Source organism: Aulonocara sp. 'chitande type north' Nkhata Bay, linkage group LG6 (assembly GCF_057382095.1).
Source record: "Aulonocara sp. 'chitande type north' Nkhata Bay isolate Kocher_YH1m ecotype deep benthic linkage group LG6, A_spYH_male_GT1.1, whole genome shotgun sequence".
Lineage (NCBI taxonomy): Eukaryota > Metazoa > Chordata > Actinopteri > Cichliformes > Cichlidae > Aulonocara > Aulonocara sp. 'chitande type north' Nkhata Bay.
Window position 1 is genome coordinate 32,116,424 of NC_141349.1, and position 24,040 is coordinate 32,140,463.

General features: G+C 38.7%; 1 protein-coding gene across 2 annotated transcripts in view; it reads left to right on the forward strand.

The window, feature by feature from the left end:
- The window catches only part of LOC147328148 (zeta-sarcoglycan-like), a 393,854-nt gene that overhangs the window by 322,241 nt on the left and 47,573 nt on the right, over window positions 1-24,040 (forward strand). For both annotated transcript variants that reach the window (XM_086296321.1, XM_086296320.1), the window contains 2 exons: window positions 1,708-1,830; window positions 4,109-4,181. In XM_086296321.1, coding sequence (XP_086152447.1) covers window positions 1,708-1,830; window positions 4,109-4,181 — 196 coding nt within the window. The remainder of the gene's footprint in view (window positions 1-1,707; window positions 1,831-4,108; window positions 4,182-24,040) is intronic.

A 24,040-nucleotide genomic window follows, 5' to 3' on the forward strand; every position in this document is an offset into this window, starting at 1 on the left:
GAACACTGCCTTTTTTTTTTAATTGTGAAATGTTACCACTAAGGTCCAAGATTAGAAATCATCTTTATCCGGGCAGCATAGTATATGCAGCCCACCTTCTTTGTTACATTACATCAAGTCAGCACATTGATGAGTAAATGCTTTTAAATGATTCAAAGTCTATATAAATGGAAACATGCATGCCACTTCACAGCTGGGTCCTAAAAGGATAAATAGGAGTGGAGAATATGTGCATCTATACAGAAAATCGCGCATGGGTACACACATTTTGGACACTGATGAAATATTAGAGGTAGTTATTAAGACGGTAAACTGAAGCTAGACTGAGCAAAGAGTCACGTGTATGTCTCGACTCACATTTCATATAACTTCTATATTGAATATGAAGAGAAATAAGAAGTGTTTAACTTTAGTCCCAATTTTAGCTTTAAGTTCATTTTTGTGCATAAAATTAGTGAAATGAATCTGACTATGCTCTCAGGTGAATAGTGTCGTCATTATTTTGGTACGCTGTACAGTCTTAAAGTCTGTAGTTTACAGTCAGTAAACTACAGAGGGGAGTAAAGTGTTTACAGATTTGAAGTGTCACTTCATGGAAATCCTTTCCAAGCCAACCCATGGATTGGGCTGGCAGAGCACTTCAGCCTTGAGAAAACTAAATTCTGCTTTAACACCACGGCACCTGAAGAAGAAAGCAGCAAACACACAGGGAAACAGAAAAAAAGGAAGGAGAGGTCACTCTTCAACGACTCACTTGAAACTTTAATGCATAACATGCCTACAGTGAAATGGGACACACCAGAGTTTTCTTCTTGTGAGTCTCACAGCACATGTTCACTGTTCCGATCCCCTACCCACACAAACACACACACACAGATGTGCTTAATCAAGGTGGAGGTGAGCTAGTAATACAGGTCTCTGCTGTGAAAACATAGCAGCCTGGATTGGATTAGGCTGTACTCACACTAGTCACGGTTTCGTTGCACCGTTCCCAAGCATAATGTCCCTCCTACCCACTACCCACTAGCCTGCACTGACATTGCATTTAACATTCCAAGCCTGCTGCAGTTTGTCTTATTTTCGCTCCCCAGATTTCACTCCACTGAGTTTTCACCGTCGCTCCTTTCCCAATGTGAAAAGAGAATTTAAATCCTTTCTCTCTTATGCACAAGAAGACCTCTAATCAAGATGTGGCTATTCATATTGTAGAAAAGCGTTGTAAATGGCCTATATTTGTATAGCACTTTTCTAGTCCCTAAGGACCCCAAAGCACTTTACACAACCAGTCATCCACCCATTCACACACTGGTGATGGCAAGCTACATTGTAGCCACAGCCACCCTGGGGCGCACTGACAAAGGCAAGGCTGCCGGACACTGGTGCCACCGGGCCCTCTGACCACCACCAGTAGGCAACGGGTGAAGTGTCTTGCCCAAGGACACAACGACCGAGACTGTGCAAGCCGGGCCTCGAACCAGCAACCTTCCGATTACAAGGCGAACTCCCAACTCTTGAGTCACAATCGGGAACATAGACTTGCTATTCGCAAGACAAAACTTGGAGATTTTCTGGTTTAAAGCTCAAATCACTTTGGCTGCTCAAGCTAAACTAACGGTTCTATCAGGTGCTTTAGATATATGCAGAACAATACCAGATGCTAAGGTTTATGTGCTTTTATGACACATTCTGTTTTTCCCACTGTCTCAGGTTCAGAAATGGTGGAGGCTCAGTGTCAGAGGTTTGAGGTGAGGAATGCTGATGGAGAGAGAGTTCTGTTCTCTGCAGATGAAGAAGAGATCACCATCGGTACTGAGAAACTCAAAGTCACAGGTAGGGTTACACAAAAGCATAAAACAGACATTGACATCGCTGCACCTTCTCCCCACCTTCTATAACATACTAAAGGTAAAGTGTACAATTTGAATGAATACATGTGGCTGAATTCATAAGGAACTTATTTCTTTTATTTTTTTCATGCTTATTTTCAGTAGTGGACAGCGAATTCAAACTTATTCATGTTGAGTAACAAGGGTACAGGAATATACACACATACAGACACAGAATAAGCAGTTAAACAGAGTGCTGTTGATGAGTGCAGCCAAACAAGTTACGGGTCAGCAAGCAGAGCAGCTTTAGCAGAGTTGAGAAAGAGGCCAGTGCCATACAGTTAAAAAAAAAAAAAAAATATATATATATATATATATATATATATATATATAATTAAAATAATGACACGGACAGAAGGGGTAACGAGGCAGATGGATGAGAAATATGTGACATGGCATGTAAGCATCACTGGGGGGAAAGTAGTTAGCTCAAATTAAAAAATGGAAAAAGTGAGAGGGGAAAATACTCTCACTCTGCATCATCTATTTGTCTTTTTCTCATTTATTCATTTGTGTTCTCTCGATCATTGGAAGTGAGAAAATCAAATGGAAGCTGACAGAAGATTATGAGTCCGCTCATGTCTGTTCACCTGTACACTTAAAATTTGTATGTAATACAACATGTACACCCAAAAGTTTTTGAGTGTATATTGCTACGAAACCACAAATTCAAACAAACTACGCACACCTTAGCACACGTACACACACTAACCTGGGTAATTTGTTCATTAGAGGCACTCTGAAGGAATAAGGGTGCAGAAGAACAAGGGGAGGGTGAGGAGATCGAGGTCTATAGGTCACTGTTGCTGTCATTTGCTGTTTGAAGGAGGTGAACGAAAAGAGCGTAGATAGCAAAAAGAATACAAATATGGGCACATCATTCATTCAGCTCAGGCACTGAGGTCTGCCGGGTTATGCTGTGCTACTGTTTAAATTTTAGATTTATAGATTGATGTATTTTTCTAATGAAGATAGATCATATTTCCACATATCGCTGCCCTTTGCAGTAACAAGGTGTAAATAGATAATGAATCAGCCAAAGCAAGTTTGGAGTGATACCGAGCTTATCCTCAGTTGACGCGTCTGAAACTGTAAACCCAGTATGAAAAGTTGATTTCAGTTTATCCGCTTTAAAAATAGTTCAAGGATTGTTGTGTTCAAGAACAAGTGTCATCAAACAAGCTCATAAAGTTTTCATGAGAGCAGAACAATAGTAGAAAAGACAGAGTAGCAATAATATGGAAAAGTAATATCAGCCAGAAGCTGTGGCATGGTTGACTAAGTTATGAACATCATAGAGGCAGACAGTCAAACAGGAGAACACAAAGCAAGGTTTGCCCTTATCTGCCATTTTACCTGTTGTTTCATTTACTTGGCAGTTCATAGGCATAGTTCAGTGTTCCCTGGAATGAACCACAGAAAGTGAGATTTAACTGAAAAATACAACAGTACACAATAACTTCCAAGTTTAGCTCCTGTGGGGGTTCAGTTGCAGCTTTTTGGAGATGTAGGTTCTCATCCTACCTACGGGACCTCCTTGAATCTTCTAGAATTAAACTTGGCATATGCTGCTTCAGTATCAAACAGCTCAGACTATGCAGTTTCTTATCTGTGTGCCTGCCAATGGGAAAGATAGCCTCATGCAGTATTAAATCCGCAGCAGTGCTGATATTCCAACATGCTGTCTGTGGTCTCAGCAAGAGCCAAAAATGAGCATCTGTTCACAGCTGCAAAGGTGGCTACTGCACACGGGGGGTTAAACATTGCATTATATCAGAGCCAGACTTTTCTTACAAGGAAAAAGCATGCACATCAGTTGCATGCTTGAATGTATTTTGCATCAGGAAATTTTGATTTTGGAGGAAAGTAATGCCATATGGTTATTATTGTTATTAACATGCAGGAACAGAAAAATACTGAAAACAGAGAAAAAAGATGGTTGAGATATAATTAAATACTTTAAATTGCTTTGTTAATAAGAGAGAAATATGATGCCTGTGGTTAAAGTGTTTTAAACATTAAATCAACTCTGATTTTCAGCACAAAGGACACATACTTCTTAACAGTGACAACCCAGTGGTACCTTGTTTTTGAAGGAAATTGTGTTTCTGACACAGAATACCTCAGCACCCTGGCGTGCATTTGAAATGTCTGCTAAGTTTATAACTCAAGAGTTCAGTGGTTGCTTTCCTTTTTGTAATTCGTTCTCATTCTCTCGGCAGGAAATGAAGGAGTAGTGTTCAGTCATTCTGTAGAGACGTCACATGTAAGAGCAGAACCTTCCCAGGACCTAAAGTAAGTAGTCTAAATAATTTTGTGAGCATGGATTTGTATGGGTGTGTGTGTCAGACAGGGAGACTGGTACATTGGTCCACTTAACAAGTTTCCCTTGTTAATATTTTAGTTGTGCTTTATTATTCATGAAGTCTATGTTCTTGTGAATAATTTCTAAGATAGTAACACCACAAATAACAATTTAGTGAAAATGTGGTTTTAAGTAAAAACTTAAGTGGGTGTTTTAGTTAGCCAGTCCTGCTGTACAGCATGCACATGATTTTAAGTAGTATACAGCAGAATGATGTATGCTGTTGACTGATAGTTTGTCAGGGCTTACGGAGGAAACAAAGGCCCTTTGGGAGCCAGTGAACAAGGCAGTGAATGGACTGTTTCTTTGAAACAAGCACTGAACACATGTATAGGTATATACATGTGTGGTATATACAGGTATATACATGTGCAGGGTATATCAGCAGCGTTTATTATTGCATAGAATTTCAAAAGATGATACTGATGGTGATGATGAGGATGGTGATGATGAAATTTGAATCTAAATGAAAAAAGGTTTTGTTAACCTTAACTGAATGATTATATTAATATGTAAATACCTTTTGAAATGTTATTTTATTTTGACTTGTTGGGACTTGTTAGGGCTTTTTTCCCCAGCTCGTTCTTCTCATCTCACTGCTAAATAGTCAATTTTAGTTTGTATAAGCTGGAACCACAAAACCAAACAACAAAACAAACAAATCAAACCAAAATGAAACAGGCTGTAGGGTTTGTTGTCTTTATAACAAGTATATATAACAAGGGTCACTTGCAAGTCATGACGTAAATTGTTTCTTGTTCAGCTTTTAAATATCACTCAATTACAGTTTTACTGCAATTAAGGTAAAGTGTCAATGGTGCTCGATCCTTAATTAGGTACAGTATATGGCTATTGAACCACTTTGGCAAATACTTAGAGTATTATTATATGCTGAAGAGTTTTCACTTAAAAAATTCTGTTTTGGTTTTGTGACAGTAGATTCGGTGTTATATGAAATGGTGTAATGGAGATAGACGTAAATTAAAGCAAAGAAACAAGGTACATTTTTGAACCTTGGACCGTAGTTTTGCTCCTAGCATGATGCACAGATTTTACTATGGTGAATTACACAGCAGAAGATAGCTGACGTTAGTCCAGTTCAATGCTGCTTCTGATAATAACTGGGTTGGAGTCAAGAACATGATTCAAAATTCAAATTAGTGAAAGAAAAAACTAACTTTACATGTAGACAATGACAGACAAACTAAACACAGTGCTCAGACAGAAGCGAAATCCGGATCACAGCCGAGGTAGAAGAGAAAAAGAAAACAACACAATGCCAGAAAGCAATTGCACTTTACACAAAGACACAATCTGGCAAGTGAGAGATGGTAAGTGGGGGTGATGCTGCAAGGACTAATCAGTGAAGTACATGGAGTTGAGTGGAGAGAAGGGGCAGGTCAGATGACTGGTGGAAAAGACAGACAGGTGGGAGTGGCAAGGTCTGAAATGACAAGAGAGCTCGGTCACTGGAGGACACAAAGCACACTGAATGATTGACTAACTGAATGGAAGGAAAACTAAAATGGTGTCAAGCTTGAGTGTTGGTCACTTTGCCACTGCATTCGTTTGGGTCACAGCAGCTAACTGTGTAGTTATGTGCATATCTTTTTCTCATACACCCTCTGAAGTGAGTTTCAGGTATTTTTAAGAGGCATGCTGCATTTTTTTATTACTAGTGTCTTAGCCTCATTTGGGAATTGTCAGACAGGATTAGGCTGAAGGGGCTTTTTGCCAGAGAGGAAAACACAAACTGAGGGAGAAGGTGAAAAAGATGGAGTCAGGGAGGACTGATGTAAACTGAGGAACAGATAAGGGGTGGTGGAAACAAAGATGCTCTGAATGCTCTATACAACAGAAAGGATTAGAGATTGTGGATGAGATATAATTGACTGGACAGATGATGTTGGAAGGAAAAACACTGAGATTAGACATTAAATAGGATAGACAGTGGGTGAAGATGGCCGAGTAGGGGTGATGAAGAGGACAGTCAAAAGATACAAGAAGAGCAATAAAGAGGACAGAAGAGGCTAGAAGGGGGACGAAATAAAAAAAATGCAGGAGGTGAGGATGGAAGTCAGGCTGTGGAAGAATATATAAAATCAAAATTGGCTCTGACACAGAGACTAAGTTGTAGGAACAGCAGATAATAAAATACAGCAAAATATGCAAGCTTTTAGTGAGTGCAAAATAATGACCTTTCTTTTACATTAAAAGTATAAAGAAGTTAGAAATGCAGAAACACAAGAATCAGACTAAGAGACAAACTTTTAACTGAAAAAAATACCTGACTGGAATGTTTAAATGGCTTAAAGCAGGGGTGTCCAAACTTTTTTCACTGAGGGCCACATACATAAAAATATAGGAGGGGCTGGGCCACTTACTAGAAATTAGGTATATAACCTTAACTTTACTGTATTAAAGTTAGAAAAATCACTTAAAAGTGGTCAAATGTGTTATATTGTCGAATATAATTAAAGACAAAACTTCCTTCATCACAGCTTTCCATAAATGGATCTTTATTGATTGATTCAGAAAAAGCTTTGGTAGCTCATTCTCAGAACAGCAGCCTCAGATTTCTTCTTAGACAGAAGATTTACAGTACAGAGAAAAAAAACAATAAAGGGGAAAATGAGACAGGTATATTTCAAGTTTGTATTTAAGTTATTAGGCTTAGCAAAACATCTATTAATGTCTGTTTGAAACGATTATCAACATTAACAGACTGAACTGGACTTAATAACGCCAAGCCAACCCATGGATTGGGCTGGCAGAGCACTTCAGCCTTGAGAAAACTAAACTCTGCTTTAACACCACGGCACCTGAAGAAGAAAGCAGCAAACACACAGGGAAACAGAAAAAAAGGAAGGAGAGGTCACTCTTCAACGACTCACTTGAAACTTTAATGCATAACATACCTACAGTGAAATGGGACACACCAGAGTTTTCTTCTTGTGAGTCTCACAGCACATGTTCACTGTTCCGATCCCCTACCCACACAAACACACACACACAGATGTGCTTAATCAAGGTGGAGGTGAGCTAGTAATACAGGTCTCTGCTGTTAAAACATAGCAGCCTGGATTGGATTAGGCTGTACTCACACTAGTCACGGTTTTCGTTGCACCGTTCCCAAGCATAATGTCCCTCCTACCCACTACCCACTAGCCTGCACTGACATTGCATTTAACATTCCAAGCCTGCTGCAGTTTGTCTTATTTTCGCTCCCCAGATTTCACTCCACTGAGTTTTCACCGCCGCTCCTTTCGCAATGTGAAAAGAGAATTGAAACCCTCTTATGCACAAGAAGACCTCTAACCAAGATGTGGCTATTCATATTGTAGAAAAGCGTTGTAAATGGCCTATATTTGTATAGCGCTTTTCTAGTCCCTAAGGACCCCAAAGCACTTTACACAACCAGTCATCCACCCATTCACACACTGGTGATGGCAAGCTACATTGTAGCCACAGCCACCCTGGGGTGCAGTGACAGAGGCGAGGCTGCCGGACACTGGCACCACCGGGCCCTCTGACCACCACCAGTAGGCAACGGGTGAAGTGTCTTGCCCAAGGACACAACGACCGAGACTGTCCAAGCCGGGCCTCGAACCAGCAACCTTCCGATTACAAGGCGAACTCCCAACTCTTGAGTTACGATCGGGAACATAGACTTGCTATTCGCAAGACAAAACTTGGAGATTTTCTGGTTTAAAGCTCAAATCACTTTGGCTGCTCAAGCTAAACTAACGGTTCTATCAGGTGCTTTAGATATATGCAGAACGATACCAGATGCTAAGGTTTATGTGCTTTTATGATACATTCTGTTTTTCCCACTGTCTCAGGTTCAGAAATGGTGGAGGCTCAAGAACATGATTCAAAATTCAAATTAGTAAAAGAAAAAACTAACTTTACATGTAGACAATGACAGACAAACTAAACACAGTGCTCAGACAGAAGCGAAATCCGGATCACAGCCGAGGTAGAAGAGAAAAAGAAAACAACACAATGCCAGAAAGCAATTGCACTTTACACAAAGACACAATCTGGCAAGTGAGAGATGGTAAGTGGGGGTGATGCTGCAAGGACTAATCAGTGAAGTACATGGAGTTGAGTGGAGAGAAGGGGCAGGTCAGATGACTGGTGGAAAAGACAGACAGGTGGGAGTGGCAAGGTCTGAAATGACAAGAGAGCTCGGTCACTGGAGGACACAAAGCACACTGAATGATTGACTAACTGAATGGAAGGAAAACTAAAATGGTGTCAAGCTTGAGTGTTGGTCACTTTGCCACTGCATTCGTTTGGGTCACAGCAGCTAACTGTGTAGTTATGTGCATATCTTTTTCTCATACACCCTCTGAAGTGAGTTTCAGGTGATGTTGGAAGGAAAAACACTGAGATTAGACATTAAATAGGATAGACAGTGGGTGAAGATGGCCGAGTAGGGGTGATGAAGAGGACAGTCAAAAGATACAAGAAGAGCAATAAAGAGGACAGAAGAGGCTAGAAATTAGGTACTTTACTATATTAAAGTTAGAAAAATCACTTAAAAGTGGTCAAATGTGTTGTATCGTTGAATATAATTAAAGACAAAACTTCCTTCATCACAGCTTTCCATAAATGGATCTTTATTGATTTATTCATAAAAAGCTTTGTTAGCTCATTCTCAGAACAGCAGCCTCAGATTTCTTCTTAGACAGAAGATTTACAGTACAGAGAAAAAAAACAATAAAGGGGAAAATGGGACGGGTACATTTCAAGTTTGTTATTTAAGTTATTAGGCTTGGCAAAACATCTATTAACGTCCGTTTGAAACGATTATCAACATTAACAGACTGAACTGGACTTAATAACAGGAGTGCATATAATTTTAGTAAATTATTCTGGTGAGTATCAGCTGCGCTGGGTATGTAAATCGGGCCATCCAGCTGCGGTGCTGATCGCCACTCGTGGCAAAAATCCAGACAAATGTCACTTGATTAAGGAGCAAATCTGCATCAGATGACATCAGCTGACTACGTGTGCGTGCGCTGTGCACAGCGGTGTGTACTCTGTGTGTCAACAAGAAAAACGGATATAAGAAAGTGGTGCGCAAAAGCAGGGTAGTGACAGAATTGATGCGCATAATTGATATTTGAAGCATGTGTACCTGCATATGCATGCTTATTAACACACGGGTACTGTGGAATATATTTTTTACTCAACTAAAGTGCTCGTGCTCTCGTCCACTCCCCGCAAAAAAAATTTGCAGCTGTGCGGTGTCTGAGGCATCGGTGCTCTCATCACATGCAATGGAGTAAAAACGAGTCTTCAATGCGTCGCACAACTGGATTTCTGGACATGCTGACGTTGTTGAAGTCCTTCACTTTTTCCGGGCATATTATTTCAGTGACTTTAACGAGGCCGTGTTTTATGAGGTCTCCATCTGAAAAAGGCTTGCCATGTCTTGCAATGAGTTGGGCGACTTCATAGCTGGCTATTGGAGCCTTTTCCTGGATAATTTGAGCACAAAAAAAATACTGTTGCTGACCCCGCAGGATAGCTACAATTTGCTTTAATTTCTGCTCTCGCTCAGCACTAGTGTAGAATGCATAGGCCTGATGTTTGGTTTCATAATGACGTCGTACATTATACTCTTTCATAATTGCCACAGTTTCAGTGCAAATCAAACAGACACACTTCCCCTTGAATTCTTTGAAGAAATATTCACTCTCCCACCGTGTCTGAAATTTTCTGCACTCACTTTCTACCTTTCGCTTCTTTGGTTCTGCCATGTTTAGTAACTTGGGGGTAAATTTCTTCTGTGATTGTCCTTTTTGGTGGAGCAACTGCCTTGATCAACAGCAGCTCCCCCTGGTGTTAAAACTAAGAAGTGCAATACACTCAAGCAAAAGTTGAAGTGCGGGCCATATTCTATTCTATTTATAAAATTACTTGCGGGCCAATTAAAAATGGACCGCGGGCCAAGGCCGGAGTTTGGACACCCCTGACTTAAAGAATAAGTAAGGATTATTACAACAGCAAATTGGAAAAGGGTTATTGTCCCATTCTTTTCTGATATAGGATTCTAGCTGCTCAACAGTCCTGTGTATTCTTTTTTGTATTTTTCTTTTCATAATGCACCATTTCTTTATGGTAAAAGAGCTGGATTGTTGTCAGGCTAGGCCAACCACCTGTTGGCAATGCAGTGCAGGCTTGAAACTTGCCCATACAGATTTCTTTAGATTCTGTCTGTCTTTTTAAGAAATTATGCACCATAGGTGATGAAATATTCAAAGTGTTTGTAATTTTACATTGAGGAACATTATTCTTGAATTGTTCCAATCTGTTGATGCATTTTGTTGCAGATTGATGAACCTCTGCCCATCTTCAAGTATGAGAAACTTTGCTTCTCTAAGATGCTCTTTTTATACACAATCATGACCGGCTGTTTCTTTTCAGTACCATTAAGTTTTGCATATTTTTTTGTTTCCCTATCCCAACTTTTTTGAAACATGTTATTGCCAACAGATCATTCAAAATGAAGTAATATATTTCATGAAAATGTCTCAGTTTAAACAGTTGATGTTTTTTCTATCTTCTGTTGTAAATAAATCATTTTATCCAGTTAGCAAATTATTAAATTTTATTTTATTTGCCTTTGGCACAGCTTCATAACCTTTGGGAATTGGGTTTGTATTTTGAAGAATATATATATCACCACAAATGAATGGATAACTCTTTTTCACATATTTTTTCTTTCTTTTTTTTTTAAACTACAAGGGGTTCCCCTTGATTGATTTTTTTTTCTCTTTTTTTCTTAGGGGAATTTCAAGCAAATCTTTAAGGACTAAAGAAAGTTAATGTTCTAGAAAAAAAGTAAAGTTTTGAAACAAAGACAGCGATATTAAAGGAGTGTGGGTTAGATATACATTTGGTTATTAAATAATAGTTGGATGAAAAGCAAATGTAATACATGAAATAGGGTCCCATATAGTCTCAGGGATCAAAAGAGAGCAGGGGAGATAGAGAGTGCTGGAGAAAGGTAGATTAAAAGGAGTTAGCTTAGCTGAAGTAAACTGAGAAGTGATATAGGGAAGTTTGGAGGTTAGGTGAGGATAGAAAGGTGCTGAGAAAAGGAGGCATGAGAACACTGGGTCAATGCAGACGAATAAGACGATGACATCTGTGATGAAGGTAAAGGAAAAAGAAAGTAAGCTTAGCATGCCAGTATATGATATTAAAATATCAGCACAAAAAATGTATTTGGGCTGTTTTAACAGACCGTATCTAATTAGCATGATAGACGTGACAAAATGAGAACAAATGACCACTTTTAAGAAACACTTAATGTATTAGTGTTGCTTGAGTGACCTTGTCATCATCAGTGTCACCTTAGTACAGTACAATATCAATACACTGATACTAAAAACAATTAGCACATACATCTAACTCTGTATGCAAACACAGCACAATGACATTACTCACGTACGATAACACATATACACTTAACAAATGTTAGCACAGCATTGAAAGCACAAAATAAAAGGCAACCCACACGTTGCCAAATTTTTATACACACATATATAACACGTACATATGGCATGCATGACGTGAAACCATTTATCACCCTTCACACAGCAGTGCAGCCATATGAAAGCATAGACTACCCTTTGCATCTACTGAAGGGTTAATGGAAGTCAAAGAAAAATAGCACTGAAAAAAGGGGCGATTACATGCTTCAAATAATACCCCTCCCCCAGTCCCTCCGTCCCATCATTAGCTGTCAAATGGTAGGGAAAGAAACAAATTGCTGGAGCACAGAGGTGTATTCAATATAAGCCGATCTTTTAGATTACTGGTGGATATCAACACAGAAAGAGTCTCTATTCCCAACTCTTTTTTTAAACAAATGTTTATTTTGAAATCATATTTTTGTCCAAATCTTCAGATCCTAAATATGACCCCCACCCCACCACTCCCACCCCTTCTTGTTATGAAAGGAGAGTGCTATGCAGTGAAGGTAAATGGGACATGTAATGAGAGGACTGAAGTCCATTTAAAGCTAATGATCTATCTTAGCGTTTAACAGCAGGACAGGGAGAGAAGTAAAGAGGGAAACCTTGAAAAAAATATGGCACACACTTTACATGATTACATGATGAAGTGCAGGTCAAAAAATCCCTATCAATTAGGGCTGGGCGATATATCGAGTTTTTTAAAAATATCGATATATTTTTATACGAGATATAAGATGTGACCATATCCTTTATATCGATATATACGTTATAATTATAGTTGTGGAGCCGCAGGTTTGCCTCTCTTTCGTCCACTTTTGCCTTTACGCAACGTTACTCCGCCTCGCCTCTCCTTCACTGAACACAACTCCCCCTCCTCCCTCATAGCTTCACCTCCAGGCAGCGACAAGATGAACATGGCAAATCTCCGTTAACGAGTTACTGCGCATTCCTCCGTGCGTGGGGCTGGATGGCGTCAACGTGCTAACGAGCTAACCACGCTAACAAGCTAACCACGCTAACGCCATGCAGCCCACAGGGGCTGCACAGCCTAAAATCCTTTCATTTCCTCAAAAGTTGACAGCGCGCCTTATGTATGAATTCTGGTTGTGCTTGATGACCGCGAACTGATTTTATGTGGAACACGGCGCTCAGCAATCTGTCAAAAAATGTTTTAGTACGACTTTGGTAAGCTACGGGGCTGCACCGCTTGATGGACTGTCGGAGCGGCTACCGAGGAGCCTCGCGTAGTAATACGCACTGTGCTTCAACGTAATATTACCGTATTGTGTGTGTATAAGGACCATAAATGTCACCTGTTAACAAGAGACATGGTTACAAAGAGGATTTCAAACTCAAGGCTGTCAGTCATGCAGTAGAAGTTGGGAACAGAGCAGCTGTGAAATCTGCCTATGTTATTATGCTCAGCGTCTTTTAGTTTACATTTTGACTGCACAATTGTGAGCTTTTTGTTATGGACAAAAACAACATACTATTTTTATTTATGGAGCATTATTTTTAATAAATGCTCATAATTTATTTTTGAGTAGTTTTTTTCATGTACATCTATGCTTTATGTTAATAAAAGTGCCTGTGTGACATCTGGGACACAGCTTTGACTAAGAACTCTCTTTTTGTTCTTACTTTATGGCTTTAAAAAAATATCAAGATATATATCTTATATCGCCATCCAGCTAAAAAAATATCGAGATATGAATTTTGGGTCATATCGCCCAGCCCTACTATCAATAAAAGGAGTGTATTTGCAACTATTTGGTATATAACCTCTGCAAATTAATATTTTACGGACACACGTAGTTTTCTGTGAGTAACTTTGCTTCTTTGGACAGAATGACAGGACAGCAGATACAAAAATAGGTTAAAGACTGGACGAAACACATAGCATCAAGTTGGAACATTCAGTGTGTGAAAAGGCTATTGACAGTTTAAAGAACTGCTCAGTTATATAATTGACATTTTACATCTTGAAATAGGAAAAAGTTTAGCCATTGCATTTGCAGTCCATTACTGAGCCACACTAGAGGTAACTGTTAGTAGACTTGACGTTATGGAAAGTGCCATCACAGTGACCACAGCAGAATGCCGTTAAGATTTCTGTCTGTGTTGTTTGCTTCAGGAGTCTTTCAGTGGATAGCAGATGTGACTGCAGCTAGAGAGACATCATACAAGAGCAGGAACTGGGTTATGCTAGTGGTACAGAAACAAAATGCTCAGAAGTCTGCCTGCCAGAGAACATTCAAGGAAAGCTATGCCGTGTGTTTTCAAAGCCTCTAGTGTGTTCACCACTTTAAGCCATGTTCAAACTCTTTTGCTTTTTCAAACTGCTTTTCCACTTTAAAGTGTATGCGGCCGCAAGGCAAACGGAAAACAGTTGCTTTAAAAAAAAAGTGCTGTGCCTGGCATCTTTTTAAGCAGCTCAGTTCAACATCTTATAAAAGCATTCATGACAGTGATTGACTAAATACCATGAAAAAGGAAGTTGGGTTTGACAATTTGTATGCTGCTGACAACAACAACAAAAACTGAAAATGGAGAAAGTAGCTGTAGAAAAAAACTGGTGCATGTTTTGGGTTGGTTTTTTTTTCTTTCTGACGGGAGCACATTCACTGTAATGTGGGAATTTCTAAATGTTTAAGAGTTGTAGCTGGTACAGTTTACTGATAGAAGCAAAGGGTCACTGCGATAAGAAAACCGCTTTTCATTATCAGTACAGCATGTTGCTGAGACAGCGCTTTACCTATGAGAACCACAGCAATACATGCACACCCTTAGATAGATGAGAGCATTTGCCACAACAAAACAAGGATGGCTATGTAAAATGGCTGAACAATTGTTGACAATAATTCTTTTTCCTTTTCCTTTTCCTTTCACCAGTCAAATATTTTATATTTCAATGAGTCAGTATCTGTAATCATATGATCACATGTATCAGTAGTCATATTAGAAGACTCTTTATATTACCAGCGTTTTGCAAATGCCACTGTGTTGGAAGTATTTATGTTAAATGTAGGATGGTGCACACTAAAAACACTTGTCAGTAACAGTTGCATTCACCATAGAAAATGCATAGTTTTTCAGATTTTGCTATTGTGTCTTTTTATGTCTGTTAGCCTTGACCCAAGAATTCATGTTTTCAGCAAGTCTGAGTGACTTCATTCACAAGGTATGGTCAGTAGTTTTTGTTAGTGAGATATCTCTGCAACACTTATCAGGAGCAAATGTCCACTGGCAGTCAATTAAGAAAAAAGGTGAAATTGCAGGGAACGATTCAAAGAAATGTTTTCACATAAAAAGACCAGGTACAGGTCAAATAAAGATAAAGAGATAAAGTTGAAATCATTGTGGTTGTAATGGTCAACACTTCATTGTATATGTTGCTATTATTTTCTTTATATTACTGTATGGTCTTGACCTCAGAATATAAAGTAACTTGAGGCAACTGTCCTGATTTAGTGCCATATAAATAAAACTGAATAGAACTGAAATTGTCTGACTGAGCAAGGCTTTTATCAAACCAAACACCCGTCAAGATCAAACCTATTTCTTTGTACTTTACCATTCACATGGTACTTCTCTATTTTGTCATGCTCCTTTCTGGTTTTGTTGTTGTCCACTGGGATTGTCACATCTATCACAACTGAAGTGTTATGCTCCTTGTCAACCATCACTATCTCTGGTTGGGTGACCAGCAGCTACTTGTGTGTCTGGAGATTAAAGTCCCACAGGACATTGGCCAAAGGTGGTTCAGAGGTGACTCTCACTGGGATTTGGGGACTTTGAAACCACATGTGTATCTATTCTATCCCAGCCACCTAGCTGTGCCTCTCAGTGTATACTGTCCCAGTTTGCAGCTTATATCCTGGTATATGCTGGATAGTCTCTGGGGCACTTTTGCACAACGTGCAACTTGGGTTCCTTTGGCTTTGGAAGACTCTAGTGGTTAGGGCCTGTTGCTATGCTGCCTTGATCAAAGCCTCTGTGCTGTCCTTTCAGCTATCCTTAGGCACTCTAGATCAGGGCTGCCCAATCCCAGTCCTCGAGAGCTACTATCCTGCAGCTTTTAGATGCATCCCTACTCCAACACAGCTGAATCAAATGGTTTGATTACCTCTTCAGCATGCCATCATGTTTGGCAAAGGCCTGATAACAAGCCATTCATTTGATTCAGCTGTGTTGGAGTAGGGATGCATCTAAAAGCTGCAGGATAGTAGCTCTCGAGGACTGGGATTGGGCACCCCTGCTCTAGATGAATGAGTACCTGCTGTTAGCAGCCCACCTATTGGTGCTTTTCGTCATTCATGGCATCTTTTTCGGCCATTAGGCATGGATCATTTTAGGTCCCGGTGTTGTCCAGCTCTTCTAGTAGCACTGGACCAGTCTACATGCTACCCAGGGAGATGTACTGGTGCCCGGTTCATTCTCAGCCAATGGTTGAGTGGTTTTTGCATCCTTGTCCTTGTGCTTTTGCTGTAGACGGTCACTCCAAACCTCCCTGTCTGATTTTTGTTGGACCATTTATAGTCCATCACATAAAAATGATCAGATGCCTCACTTCATGCACCCCAGGTGCTACTGTTAACGATGTAAACACCTCTGTCCCTCAGCTGCTTCATCAACGTTCCTCAGTCACCACTGTTGTGGTGCATGATGAGCAAAATTCAATAAAGGTCAGTTTTATTGATATAGCATCAAATTACAACAACAGTCGCCTTAAGGTACTATATGTTGTAAAGACCCTACAATAATAAAGAGAAAACCCCAACAATCAGACAAACCCATATGAACAAGCAACTGATGACAGTGGGGAAAGAAAATCTCAGTTTTATCAGGGACAGGGCAAAAAAGACATACAGTGAAAAAGGTGAATAAGGGAGAAATGCTCAGTGCATCATGGGAGGACTATTGCAGCACAGCTAAAGGACATTCTGCAAATACCACACCAGTTTTCCACAAATAACAAGCAACCAGTAAGCAATCGGTAAATACTTGCTGCTTTTGTACACATTAAACAAATGAGTCATGTATTATTAATGACACCCTCATTAGTAATAAACTGGCTTTTATCCCTTTAATGGAAACCTGGCTTGATTATACAGGTACCACATACCTGACTGAAACAGCGCCCATTAGTTATATACCTAAAACAGTTGTAAATCTGTGTTATTTCACAATTATCTGAATTTGAATAATTTAGGTTTAATACTTAATTACTTCTATCTCCTGCTGTATTAATCCTTATTATATATTAGAGTTTAGTAAAATCATTGGATTTTAAACATGTGACTGAACCCACCCATACAACAGGTCACCTGTTGATGTTACAGTTAGAAATGTTCTAAATCAGCAATCCCCAACCCCTGGGCCACGGACCGGTACCGGTCCGTGAGTCTTTTGGTACCAGGCCACGAGAGTTGAGGCTTGGGTGTGAAATTGATGGTTTTCAGGGGTTTTATTGGTTTTTAGCGTTATTTTTTTAAAATCTTCTTTATCGTTAACTCAGTTTCCCGGGGTCTTTTCCAGTGTGTTATGAATAAATCTTCTTTTTCTGGGTACCGGTACTGGTTTTATTTTGTTATATTTATCCGTGACACCTTAAAGGCCGGTCCGTGAAAATATTGTCAGACAAAAAAACAGTTTGTGGCGAAAAAAAGGTTGGGGACCACTGTTCTAAATGTTGCCATCTCTGATCATCATTGGATAATTTCAGAAGTATCCTATTCATTTGTGAAAATAAATACCAGCCAATTTATCAACAAGCATGACATCAAGGCAAGTATAGTTTAAGTGTGATCTAGGTATGGCTGACACATTGCAGTGCACATTGCTAGTACTATCTATCACCATATGATGAAATAATGAATACTTTTTTTAATGCCATTTCTCAAATTATCCATCCTATTGCTCCCATCAGAGCTGTTAATATATGTGGTACCTAAAATGCCTTAGATAAACTGTAAAAAGGTAAAGATATCAAAAAGAGAACTAAGAGAAAATATAGAATTTTTTTTAATCTATACGAATGCATTCCATTCCTGAAACAATGAAGTCAAATCCTTCAGTCAATCCTTTATGTCTTAACTTATTAACATAAATGTGTGTCATTCTGCTTTTTAATTTTTATTCACTGAGAAATTGGCTACTTTTTTCTACAGTAAAGTTTTCAATATTAGAGCCAGTATCTCAGCCCCGTGCTGTAATTTTGTCTTTGACTGGTTATTGTTCCAGGAGGTTGCTGTGGTCTCCTCTTAGGTCCACTTGAGAACATGGATTTGATGGGAATCTTGTGGCAAGTGGTTGTCAGTTTTGAGTTCATTTGTCAGGCTAGAAAACACTGAGTAATGGTTGTAAAACAGAGTTACAGTAATCCAGACAGAAACACAGAAAGTTACAGTGTATATTGTATAATTTTAGAAATAAAAATCCAAATGTTCATCAGAAGTAGTAAGAAGTAAGTATTTGTATTATTGTAGGGCCCACCTTACAATATACAGCACCTTGGGGCAACCATTGTTGTGATTTTGGACTGTATAAATAAAAGTGAATTTAATGAAATTGAATTGAAAAGTAATACCAAGATTCTTTGCAGATGGTTTGATACTGCTGCAGAGAGGATTTACTTCCTTATTAAGGTTGCCAGGTCAGGTTAAAGACATCCAATTAGTAATATCAGTGAAGCAGTCAGTGAGGTAGAAAAGGCTGTCCAGGTTGTTAGGCTTAACAGAAATGTATAGTTGCATATCATCAGCATAACACCGGTTAGAAACAACACTGAAGACGTTAAGTGGATGACCCACTGAAAACACATATTAATAAAAAATAACTAATCCAAGGATTAATCGTTTGCTTACCCCACACAGGAGAGGAGTGGATGAAAACATATAAATCTTAATGTCTGGTAATAAGTTTATTGAAAACCACTTGAGATCAGTTAAATTATCTCTCTGTTAGAATGCCTTGATGGATGATGTCAAAGGCCACAGGCAAGTCAAGTGGAACTAAAACAGAATAGTAATTGTTATCTGAGACCATAACAGTCTCATTAGTAGTTTTTTAGTAATGCTATTTTGGTGCTATGATTTTGACTGAAACCATGTTCAGTTTGTCAGATATATTGTATCCCTTAACCAGTAATGATTCAACAGAGAATACTAAATAAATAAATATATACACCAACAAACAATGTACCAAAAAAGTTGAAGGAATCTCATGCAGGAAAAACATCATGCAGATTCTAGTTGACATCAGGTTACTGCAGGTCTCCAGTATCATCTAGTTGGCTCCACAGCAGAGGGAAACAAGCTCCTGCTGTCAATATTCTCTGTTTCTATACACCTTTCATCCTCTTATCCCTCCCTCTGAGCCACCTTCTCCTCTGCCCGCCCTAGGGTCATAAGGGAGCTCTCTAGGGAGAGTTAGCCCTAACTCAGACAAGGGCATTGGAAAGGGATTTGTGCACAGTGCTCCTTCTTCCTAGTCATTGCTTTATTTGGATGCATCTATCTAGCCTTCCATCCAAGAAAGTCAAGAAGACTGCAGTGGAACTCAGTGCCCCGTCAGGCTAAGGGGTATGGGAAAGGATTTTATTTAGAATTGATTATTTAGAAAAGATAAGACAGACAGCAGTTTACAAAAGTGGACTTTGGCAGCAAGTTTCTCAGACACAAAACAGAATTACATTTTCTAAAAGAAAAACAGCCAAAAGACTGTGCACTATACTAACAATAGATATGTCAAAGAATTTTAAAGCTCTTGCAAAACAAGGGTTTTTTAAGCTCCTTCACTAGTAGCATGTTTTAGTTGCAAATATAAAAATATAAAAAAAATTTCTTTGAACTAAAACTAATCTATGCAAGTACTATCCTTAAACTCCAGACTGAGGGAAAACATCGTGGCAGTTTAAATCCACACTGAAGGTTTTCATTAATTTACATTCACATTGACGTACATTACATTTCAGGTGCAGTATTACAGGATTTTAGCGACAAGTAAATAGAATCATTAGAATCACAAACCGTAAGACTAAAACGTAGTCATTAATGTCACTGCACTGAAGTTGTAAATGGGACAGTTCCTAGGAATGGACTCATTAAGCTTATAAGAGTGTCCAGTAAGATGCCAACAAAAACAATGTCAGGGAGAAAGGGCAACTAACAGTTATCATCAGGATGGAGACACAGCAACACCTATCACAGACAGACCTTGGCTTCTATATCTTAAAATATAACATAGTTAAATTTACCCACACAATAAGCAGTATAGGGCATTAGAAGTTTTTCTGATTTTTGTTATGGAGCATTTTATATTTGAATCATCTTTATTTGGAATCTGATAGTTGCCACATACACAATGAAAACTTCTGAAAGCACAATAAATTATGTCACTTCACTAAGATCAGTTTTTCTGGTATGCTTACACACTTTCATCAAGGAAGCCATTGTATTTTATATTAAAATATTTACTCCCCCCATACAACTATTTATTATGAATATTTGAAGTTGGGGGAAAAGAATATGGTTCTTAACATTTTTCCCCCTCAGCTACACAACTAATAGATCACAGAAAAAACATGTTTCATGTTTCACACAACTAAAGTTGAGTTTTGTGATCAGAATGTATCCTTAGTTCTGTAATATTCTTCTTTTTAATAAAAAAAAATGATTATTTCTACTTTAATGGCCAAAGATCAGTTGTTCATTGAAAAACCTGCAACACAGTCTGTGTTGAAGCACCCTGTCTTCCAGTGCAAATTCTCACAGCAGAGTTTTGACCATGTTTTCCGGGAAGCCCGATTGAGAAGCATGGTGTGGAATGACAAAGTACACAACCTAATTAGCTCAGTTTTTTGTTTTATTAAGACTGAGGTTTGTGTCAAAGCCATTGGAAATCACTGAAATTTCAGATGAGCCACATTCTCTTTGCACTTTTCTTTTCAGACTGCAGTTCTCTTTAAAGAATGGCAGAAAGAAAGGTTAACTGAAAAGTTTGACAGAAGAAGAAGAAAAAAGTTTTGTTTGTACTCAATTCATTTTTGTCTTTAAGTTTTCAGTCATGACCACAACAAGCAGTGCTGTCTTCAGAGCAATTTAAAGAACAATATTTGATATCTACAACTGTGATGCTGATTGTATTTAATAATAATTGTTTTATAAACAAAAAACAAAAAACATTAGAATTCTGCTTATGAAGCCTATTTTTTAACTGAATTGTTGACTTGTGTTGCGGCCTCCTGTCAGTTTGAGTAGCATTAGCGTTAGTACTCAATATATCCCGAGTCTTTCTCTCAAACACTAGAGTTTTCTGTAATCACGTAAACCAAAACCAATTTTGAGCTCCTTAAAGAAAACGCGTACACATACAATCTGCTGTTGTGTGATTGAATTTTGGATGCATCGATCACTTTCTTTTCCTTGGTACAACAAGGACAATCAGTCCAGCCCTCCTTTGATCCATCTCTTATTGAGTACACGCACAGGGAAATCACTGAGAACAAAACGAGAGAGGGAAGGCAAGCCAATTTTCAAGCAAGGATGGTTATGGGAACAATCCATAACATATCTGAATTTCTGTTTTTTATGTTGGTTATACTGCTATGTTGTGTAACTGAAGCAGTTATTATTTCTTTCACATCAGTAAATAAAGAAAAAGTTGCCGAATGACTGCAGAAAAAACGGTCAGATGTTATAATGATATGGCTAGGGGCAATGCACTACATTTGTTTTTACTAGGTCCACTCTAGGACTCCTGCTTTTAGAATTTTAAGCTTTAACTCACATTTTATTCACTGATAGGTTTTCAGCAGCTATTTAGGCAGAGGTTAGAAGTAACAAAGTACAATTTCAGTTACCTACTTACTCTTTTCTTTTTCTGTCAAGTACGTTTGACTTTGTTATTGTACTTAAGAACGATTTTTACAAATCTGTACTTCACTTATGTAATTTTTTTGAGAACTTTTTACTTTTACTTCCTAAAAATATCTGTACTTTCTACTCCTTACATTTTAAAAATAGACTTGTTAATTTTGGTTTAACGCGCAAGTTATTATTTCGTCACCTCGAGCCTCCAAAAAGACCTGATGTGTGCCAAAGTCAGGCGTTAAAAGTGGGACGGTGTTTGGTCTTTTGAGGGGGGTTCCACAACACCAGAATGACTGCAGGTTTCTGTAAGTTGCAGTTGCGGTACTTTGGCATCTAGCTAGTCCTACATAAGAGTAGCGAACATAAAGGAAAAAACTGTAGTTAGTAGTTTGTCACACAGTGTGTTGCTAGCTAAAGGTCCAGCTGCTGTTTTTCAGTGGGAGAGAAAAGAAAGACAAAGAGCTAAAGAAACAGCTAACTTCACTTAGAGTTGGAGAAAGATAAGAAAGACAGGACAGAAGGGGAAGAACAGAGGTTAGTTTTAAAGGTAAGGACTGCTCAGTAGTGTTTGATAAACTATTTAAAGCTTACATTTGTTCATTTTTTTCCATGAGAGAAGACAAATATACTGAAATGATAAGCTTTCACAATTTATTATCGAACGGTTAGAATTTCAGATTAGTTTTACATGGCACCATGGATCTTCCATCTCTCTGGCTCAGAGACAAGTGCTGCCACACGCAGGCAACAAACACTTTTATTGCATGTGGTAACGATAGAATATTAACATGATTGGTCAAAATGTTGGAGGAAAGCTTTTAGACCCCATGTCAGGCTCACGTTTCATCTCATGCTCCTTCGGACACTGCCTATAAGGAGATGATGTTTCTCACATCACCATGGCAACACTGCCATTACCATGGCAGCGACCTCTTGCCCTCTGATCAAGCCTGCATGAAGAGATAGGAAGGCAAAGGTGCTTCTTTAACCCTCTACTGAATGCCTTTTTAATTTTTTGGGAAAAACATATTTCACTCTATTTTGGGGGAGCTTTAGGGTCCCTAATAATATATAATCACCCAAACAGATATTGGGTTGTTGCTTCAAGGCAACATTGTGCGACAAGGGTAGTCAAACACCAAGTTAGACAAGACAAGTGGAAGCAGACAAAAACAACAAACAAGGAGTCATTTAGACAGCCGTTAGCACATGATTCTCCTTATGGGGACCTGATATGTTTAATATGCTGCTGAGAATATAGCTCAGAAGAAGCGTATAGTATAGCTTTTATTTTGGAAAGAGCCTTTTCTCTGTAATAAACTCTCTTTTCCAAAGATGAGTGATTTCTCGATCACATAGATTTAATTTTTATTACTTTGTTGTTTCAGCAACATTAAATTTAAAAACTGTACTTTTGAGTTAAAATATATATTTATAATTTTAATAAATGACAAATTAGAAATGCTTGAACATTTTTTTTGTATCGAAAAAGTATCAAACCGTGACACCAAAGTATCGAACAAACTGTGAATTTTGTGTATCGTTGCACCCCTAATATATATATATTCCCTTTAACCTCATGTTAATTGGCAATTCTATCTGCAGAAAGCTTAATGTGGAACCTGTGCCACAGCTCTTATAAGACAAGCAGAGAAAATTTACCTATGTCTGTTTCAGATTTTTCAGATTTTAGTCTATAAATCTAGAAATTGTCTAGGAATTGCGTATATGATACCAAAGGTTCCTTGTGATGTGATAGGTCACCAGTGCCTTCCAAATTAGGAGTGATCGGTCTAGTCTTTTACAGTCGAGATATATATATATACAGGGAGTGCAGAATTATTAGGCAAATGAATATTTTGTCCACATCATCCTCTTCATGCATGTTGTCTTACTCCAAGCTGTATAGATCGAAAGCCTACTACCAATTAAGCATATTAGGTGATGTGCATCTCTGTAATGAGAAGGGGTGTGGTCTAATGACATCAACACCCTATATCAGGTGTGCATAATTATTAGGCAATGTCCTTTCCTTTGGCAAAATGGGTCAAAAGAAGGACTTGACAGGCTCAAAAAAGTCAAAAATAGTGAGATATCTTGCAGAGGGATGCAACAGTCTCAAAATTGCAAAGCTTCTGAAGCGTGATCATTGAACAATCAAGTGTTTCATTCAAAATAGTCAACAGGGTCGCAAGAAGCGTGTGGAAAAACCAAGGCGCAAAATAACTGCCCATGAACTGAGAAAAGTCAAGCGTGCAGCTGCCAAGATGCCACTTGCCACCAGTTTGGCCATATTTCAGAGCTGCAACATCACTGGAGTGCCCAAGAGCACAAGGTATGCAATACTCAGAGACATGGCCAAGGTAAGAAAGGCTGAAAGACGACCACCACTGAACAAGACACACAAGCTGAAACGTCAAG